Below are 7,843 nucleotides of genomic sequence, written 5' to 3' on the forward strand. Positions count from 1 at the left end.
TGACTTAAAAGGCTGAATGGTATCCTGAATTTTATACAGGACGGAAGACTGGTCATTATTTGGGAGCATCTTTGTATTTCAGAGGACACTTAATACTTTAGGGTTGGCATCCATCCCCACCCTCCCTTCCAACAAATCATACGTCTTGCCTCGAGAGAAGGCATATGCTTGCATGCGCAGAACGATCCATGGCCATTTTAGCAGCATGGGGTGCCTTAGGCTGGCTGTTGCATTGATGAAGTGAAAAGTGTGGCATTTCAGGGTTAACGTTTACTTTGAAAAGGTTACAACACTAGTACATAAGCTGAAAATGGCATACATTAACATCTGCTTTTTGAGAGAAATTATTAACAATTTTGAAATGAAATTAAAACAAGTTTTTACTGTTTCCTCACAAAAAACATCAGTAATGAAGGGGAACTTAACAAGCAACAATTAAAAAAAAAGTTAAAAACATCGTTTCGGTAGTCCTCTGGGTGGGAACAAGATAAAACTTCCACATTCCTTGTGTTGGGAGGAGGAAAAAAATTGATTTGGTCCATGAGTTTCAAAGGTTTTTTAGTATCGGCTTCTGCCTCCACCTCTATCCGAGCGGCTCCCTCCTCGGCCGCCACCTCGGGGTGCTCCGCGGCTTGAGCTGCTGTAAGAATCGCGTGGCGGAGGGTAGCCCCGTTCCATAGAAGGGGGAAGGCCTCTGTCTTGTCTGCCCACATGGTCTCGGCCACTTGAGTAGACCTCGCTTCTGCTGCTTGAGTAACTCTCTCGACTTCCACCATACCCATCACGGGTGCTTCCGTAATCATCATAGCGACTGCTTCCACCATATGATGGAGGGGGCCCGCGTGCAGGGGGAGCGCTACGGGAGTTACCTGCAGGTTCAATGGTCAGGTAATAGGGCAACACTATAAATCATATCACAATTTTACATCTGAGTTTTTAAAAGAAATGCATCAATGGCTTCTTTTTTTTTGATTTTTAAACTGAGGAGTAGTTTAAATATAATCTCACATTATATTTGGTGGGGAAAGGATCGGGCAGAGAAGGAAATAAACAGGCTGTTTTTGAAGATGCTGGTCTTTTTCACAAAGTAGCTCTTTTTTTTTGGGATTATTCCAGAACTGCTTGCTATTTTTATAGAAGAAACTCAGCCATTGTTTTTCCAGTGAGAGAGATGCAATTCAGAATTGTTGAACTTTGCTTCGATAGGTTAAGGGAACTGCAATTCAATTGTTTCGTTAAAATAAAAACATTTTTCTACATTTTTTCCCTTCCATTGCATCAGAAAAAACCATCATGTTAATCCCACCCCCCATGCCCCCAGGAGCAGCACTCTAGCGAGTCAAAGAAGCCTAAGACATTCCTTAGAAGCCCTCAAAGTCAGCGCTTACCGTAACTCTCATAGGAATCCCTGTAAGAGCCTCCACTGGGATGGTCCGAGTAGTCCCGGTCACGCCCTCCGTAGCCATCCCGATCGCTGTAGGAGGAATAACTACTAGGGTTTAGTACTGAAAGTCCAGAGTGATAGAAAAGTTTCCTTTATTCTTGGCTTTCATTGATTTGCTTTTCTCTGCATTTCTAAACGGTGTAACATTTTTTCCATCTCTTCTCTACGAAGCAGGAGGTAGAGCAACAGCTACGGCATTTAGGCTTATATACCGCCCCAGTGTTTTCTAACACTCTCTGGCCAGTTTACAGTATAAAATCACTATTTGCACCTTGCCCCCAATAATCCTGCTCTTTATTTTACAGACATCAGAAGGATAGTAAGGCTGAGCCAACCTTGAGCCCCGCCAGGATCAAACTCTAGGCAGTTGGCCTGCAATACCGCAGTTCAACCACTTCGCCACCAGGGTATACAGATGTACACACTAAGTTATGTACGGTCTGCACTTTAGGTCTTTAAAAGGGTATCAAAGCCAGGCCTGCCATCAATATTTAATTCAAAAAACGCATTGATCACCAAGTATAGGAATTTCCAGACTTGCAATGGCAATTGGACTGGAATTACCATCGCCGCCAAATGAGGCGGCCCTGAAGTGTGGCCCCCTCACCTAGTGTTGGCAATCCCTGCCATCAATGATTTGGTTATGTTGTTAGGGGAGGCCGAAGATCACAATCCTGCGAGGCTGAGCTTCAAGACCTCTCTGAAGCCACCCTTTGTTCAGGGCTATTTTAACTTCGAAAGGACAAATGGTCATAGGCAGAAGGTTACTGGTACCCAACCCCAGTCCCTCTCCTTGTTACAAATGAGGAGACGACTTAAGGAATGGATTAATTTTGGGCTTTTCAAATTTCTAGAGATTCTTACGGAAAGCCAACGTTTCTAAACAAATATTAACTCTATAGAGCATTAAGAGACCAACACATACAACGGAACTCTAGGTACCTGTAACCTCTTGAGGGATACTCGTCACGTGAACTGGAATGTCCATAATCACGATAGGCATAATCCCTTGGTGGAGGGGCATAATCTCTGGTATCTCTGGAACTTGGATAATCTCGGCTTGAGTAACTACAGAAATTAAAAATTAAGTTACTTTTTGATTACTGACAGACAAAGTCCGAGGATATCTGCTTCAGCGTATGAACAAACATTATTTTACCTGTCTTTAGTACTGTAGCCATCATCTCTGGGGGATAAGTAGACATCTCTTCGTGATGGCAAGGGGTCTCTTCGTGGAGGCCCCCCATAGCTGTCTCTGCCACGTGACAGGGGCGCTAAAATTAAAAAAACAAACAAACCCGAAAGTGTTTGGAAATAAGGCAGTGATAAGGCATTTGTCCCCACTCTGAGTCGGAGAAATGTTACACTGTTTTTTAATGAAGGCAAAAGTCTGTGCACAATTATACAAATGCTTCAGTAGCAATTAGAAGAGGAAGAACTGTGCATTAAGCACAACCCCACTGCAACCTGTGCAAGAACATTTGGAAGAAGGCAAAGGTTGCATGTTACTCAGTGATTTTAGTTGCAATTGAACATTAGACAAATTTACATGGCTGTAGCATCCTGCTAAGCCTAGAAGAGCAGAGTTGACCCAGTGCAATAGCTTGCTGGGTAAGGTGGATGTTGCAATAAAGTATTTTATACAGATTTGCTATTCTGTGGTGCATCCAGGTCCTGGAAAGCAAAGAACGTCACAAACAGCACCAAGGATTCTGAATGTGCCTCAGCCCTCAAGTTAAAACTGTATGAGCTAACTAAAGCAGCAGCATTTGCACAAGGCTTACCTCTACCACCCATCCCGCTACTGCTCCGTACAGGTCCAGATGGCGCAGGTCTTTTGGGTGGCGGGCCCCCACTACGGGGAGGCGGACCCCTTTTCATTGGGAGAGGGCCTCTAGAGGAACCTAGAAGACAGCATATGACAGCTTCAGAAACATCATCCTGATGCTGAAAGGCACCAGAAGCGAGAAGGGGTTAAGAAAGAAAATGTTCAGGTTTCCCTTTGTCCTGAGAAACAGTCAACCCACTGGATCAAGGCCTCTAAATAGAAACTGGCACAACCTATATAACAGATTTATGCACAAACCTATTTTATATGTATGGCCGTGGCCATTAACAAAACAAGTTACAGAAAAGCAGCAAGCAGCTAAACCTGGTAACCTACACCCATCTTCTAACTGTAGAGCCTCTTTGTTCCTGATGTAAACTCAGAGCACAGGTGAGAATGCAGGTCAGCAGACATTCAATCATTGCCAATCAAGCATACTTAGGATGACAGCTCTGTTCCAGAGGCATGCCCTGTCTGTTAGCTGTTGAAGCTTGTTTACAGTTTAAGATGAGCTGTGAGAGATAGCAAATAGCCATCCAGATCAGGAACTACCAACAGCCTGATCAGCATCCACTTAAAATCAAGAAACATGCTCCTTGAGCAAACAATGGCTAATGTTCCACCTTGTTTCTGATTCAAAAAATTACCTGTTGATTATCAATATGAAACTGACATTTTTTTGCATATGAAGGTAGGAATTTGCAGAAATAGAAGGTATGGTGACTTTTAGACATTTACTCTGAACCTGCTTTTGAAATACAAGTTCAGGCAAGCCAGACTTTAAAGACTACCAATCTCGTTTAAGAACAAGAGCACATTGATACCCCAAAGCACTACTTGGACTGTGATGGGGGTATTTTTGCATTTCGAAGTGTAATAATTCTTGCTCACAGCACTTTTATTTACCTTCTGTCCAGCTATTTTCCTTCTTTCCATTCAACTTCTCTATGTCTTGTGTGCCGTCAATACACAGGAACTTAAGACATACCTAAGTGACTGCCTCTTGAAGGAGGCCCCCGGGTTCCACTGCTGCCTCTTCCACCTCTAAGGCCTCTTGGGGGTCCTCTGCTCCTTGGGAGGGGCCCACGTCTACCAGTTTCAAAGGTGGGCTTGGTAGCTTGTTCAACTTTAATGGATTTTCCATCTAAAGACTGAACAAAGGCATCTAATTCAATCTTTGTGAATAACACCTGCCTTTAGGCTTATTACATTTTTTTTGACTTTTAGAATATTATCAGCATCCAATCCTAGCTGGTTAGTGCACACAGAGGACTCAGAATGCTAATGCTGTTTATTGACTGCTGGTTAGTTAATAAGGTTATGTCATTGCACTTGCATTAAACCAGAGAATATTAAGTAGGATTTGCAAATACGTCACTACAGTGTTTTAAGTCATGTCTTTTTAACTTCAAATTGCAATACTAACACTTTAGAAGTAAACATGTGGCTGTCCTGTTTATACGGGACATCTTTTCCTCTTGTCTTTTGAGGAGCATCCAACAAGCATTTGGCATATATCTGGCATGTTTCTTATGGCACTGTTACCACTGGAAAAAAATCTTATACTAGGGTTTTTTTCCGCTTTAATAGATGGTGGAAAGCCATCTTTGCTATCCAATTTGAAAGACAACAGGTTTTCTTAAAGTATCTCTTAGAAAACCAACAGACACAATCCTTTGAAACTACTTCAGTACTCTCCTTTGTTTTACCACAATAAAAACCAGACATTAATTCTTACCTTTCCATTCATATCTCTTGCTGCATCCTTAGCATCTGCTGGGCTCTCAAAGGTGACAAAAGCAAAGCCTCTGGATTTGTTGGTTTCACGATCTTTCATAAGGAGAACTGAGAGAGATACAAGCATTATTTTATTTGCTGATCCCACAGGGGTGCAACCCAGGATTCAGAGAAGCCTGCTCAGAACTTCTTAGAGGATAGGTAAGTTCTATCACTTCAGCCGATCAAAAAAGCCGAGTTCATCACAGCAGAACTGAAAACCTCACCAAGATGCCTTGCCCTCCTTACCTTCTACAATACGGCCATATTTGCCAAAGACAGATTCAAGAGCTTTCTCATTCGTTTCAATGTTCAATCCACCAACGAACAGCTTCCCAGGCCGATCTGCTTCAACCATTTTGAAGGTTTTGAAATCTAGAACAATACAACCAACTTTCAGAAACCATAAAAAATATAGCCACACACAACTGCAATATGATTCTTGGGATTTCCTGAATATAAAAGACAACTCTGATAACATCCCATTTTCATTACTAGCCAATTACTTCATTCCTACTGCTGCACTAAAATGCAGTTTATAAAAAGTACATTTTCAAGTGGCCCAACCTCTTGCTACAATAAAGGGGAAAAAACCCCAATATGACATGGTAAAATAAGTTTCTTCTAGTTTCAGCACGAACCAAGAATGGCCATTTACAAACCACATTTCCTCACAATAGTCCTTTTTAAAGCCTCATTCCTTAGTTGTTTTTCTTGAAGTGTCAGCCCTTTTTACAAATATTGCTCAATCGTCCTAATACAATTGAAATGAGTTTAATTTCCGACTTGGTCTGTCCAAACCAATCTCTCCAGACATTTAGAATCCCAAGTCTAAATAGCAGGTACAGTATTTGAAATTTAGCAGTTATTAAAATTTTTCTGGGCACTTTTTATTGAATGAAAGCTGCATCCAACTCTTTTCTGACCGTTTTTAATAGTTCCCTGAACAGTTCTCACTATTTTCCTGTTCCAAAAGAACAAACTGTTGGAGAACAATAAAAATATCTAGACTGCTGAAGGCACGACCACATCGGCCATTCCATTATGCCAGGGTTTTACTCCAAAATATAAATGGACGGTTTAAGTTCAAAGCGTGAGGTAGAAAAGATAAAACTCCCCTAGCTGAGGAACCCGAGCAAATTTCCAAGAAATTCAGTTTTCGAATTTGGCCAGAAATAATAATAATAAAGCACTCAACCTTTAAGAAAAGGAGGAAAAGCAATTCGCACGTTCGGTAATAGCAAGCAACAAAGGCCGGAGCCTTTGTGCAAACCGCGCACGCGCGCCAGCCGACCGGACTGCGCGGAGCGCATGCGCCCTCCGCAAAAAAAGCCTCCCCGAAAGAGCAGCGCGTGCGCACTCCCGTCGCCCTTCCCCCGCCGTCCCACGCGCCTTGAAGAAGGGGGCGGGGGCGTGCAAAGCATCGAGGGACCTCTAAAGGCGGCCGCAAAATGGCGGCTCCCGAGACCCTCCCTGAGGAGCCCGCGTTTTGGGGGAGCGAGTGGGGGGAAAGAAACAGCACTTTCCGCCACCCACTTAACTTCCCAAGCTTTAAAATGGCGCCTCAACCACCCCATGAGGAGAAGAAACGGGAAGGGTGAAAACCGTTGAGGGTATGTGGGGACGGGAAACGAAATAAACAACGGCCTTGGGGGCCCGCTAACCGGTGTGCGTGAGTGAGACAAAAGAAAAGAAGCATACGTATTATATCAAAAAGGCCTCATTAAAGAAAAAAAAAAGGAAGCCTCCCTCAGCCGCTACCTCGCATCCTTACCTCCTCCCTGCCGGCCTGCGACGACGCACTGAAGAGGAACAAAGGGACTGAGGGCCTTTATATAAGTGACGTCAGCGCGTTCGAACGGAGCTGAGAAGCCCGGATGAAAGCATGGCGAAAGGGAGGGGGCGCGGCCAGGGTTTGGGAGGGCGGAGAAATGGGCCCGGGTAACGGCGGGTTGTGGTGTCTGCGCATGCGCGAGCGTCTTCTCCCATAAGGGCGTGAAAATGAATATGTGTACCTTGGTTGAGGAGGGAGCTTGGAATAAAATTATAGGAAATAAATAAATACCCCTTGGAGACTGTAGATTTGTTGATTGTATTTCAGCCTGGGATACTTTCGATAAAAGATTTGCCCACCCTCTTCTTTGTGGTCCTCTGCAAGCATGCAATTCTGCAATACATTAAAAAGCATGGATGTGTGCATATCAATGCATCCAGGTGGGTCATTGAAGAATGTGCAAGTACAACCACGTATACAGATATATACATACATATCAACACATCTTTGGACTAGAATCGTATATTCCAAGGGGTCCTTGTCTTAGCTAAGCGAGACGTTTTGTGACCTTCCATGCCAGCTTCCATTGATTTGGAAGCTGGCTAGGAAGGTAACAGAGCTAGAACTTCCAGTCACCTAGTGACTGGCCCAGAGTCACTTCATTTGAAATGTTGTATTATTTCATGTTTTTAGTACTACAGATGAAGATGTGTGCAGTGTTCATAAAAATTTGTTCATGTTTTTTTCAAACTATAGTTCAGCCTCCTACAGTCTGAGGGACCATTATCCCTCCTTAATTCACCATTGGAGGCTGTTTGTGTGTGTGTTGATTGTCGCCTGCTTCCAATGTCTCTCAGTGCCCATCTTGGGGTTTTTAGTTGCAATCTTAATTGGTGCAGTTCTCAGTCTGGGTTATTGTGCGGTCATCTGAAACATATGATCAGGAGTTATTTTGAAGGAAATCCTGTTGGTTTCATTCTTTTTTTAATGGCCTATTTTAAGGCCATCATTTTTGTGCTGT

The 7,843-nt window shown here is 43.3% G+C and overlaps 1 protein-coding gene across 1 annotated transcript; it reads right to left on the reverse strand.

Moving 5' to 3' along the window:
• Nucleotides 1–250: 250 nt before the first annotated feature.
• On the reverse strand, nucleotides 251–6,960 carry RBMX (RNA binding motif protein X-linked). The gene is made up of 9 exons (XM_081963822.1): nucleotides 6,823–6,960; nucleotides 5,298–5,423; nucleotides 5,011–5,117; nucleotides 4,261–4,423; nucleotides 3,229–3,348; nucleotides 2,604–2,718; nucleotides 2,387–2,512; nucleotides 1,389–1,489; nucleotides 251–869 (listed from the first exon to the last, which is right to left on the reverse strand). The coding sequence occupies exons 2-9, from the start codon at nucleotides 5,404–5,406 to the stop codon at nucleotides 559–561; spliced, it is 1,152 nt and encodes a 383-aa protein (XP_081819948.1). The 5' UTR covers nucleotides 5,407–5,423; nucleotides 6,823–6,960; the 3' UTR covers nucleotides 251–558.
• Between the last annotated feature and the right edge of the window lie 883 nt (nucleotides 6,961–7,843).

This window comes from Natrix helvetica (assembly GCF_964273705.1).
Source record: "Natrix helvetica genome assembly, chromosome: 11".
NCBI classification, from domain to species: Eukaryota; Metazoa; Chordata; class Lepidosauria; order Squamata; family Natricidae; genus Natrix; species Natrix helvetica.

Excerpts from the sequence above, each read along its gene's own strand:
- RBMX (XM_081963822.1), bottom strand. The coding sequence starts at position 5,406 with ATGGTTGAAGCAGATCGGCCTGGGAAGCTGTTCGTTGGTGGATTGAAC. Across the intron at positions 5,118-5,297 it reads ATATGGCCGTATTGTAGAAG|TTCTCCTTATGAAAGATCGT; the intron begins GTAAGGAGGGCA and ends TATCTCTCTCAG. Across the intron at positions 3,349-4,260 it reads TTCAAGAGGCAGTCACTTAG|GTTCCTCTAGAGGCCCTCTC; the intron begins GTATGTCTTAAG and ends GCTGTCTTCTAG.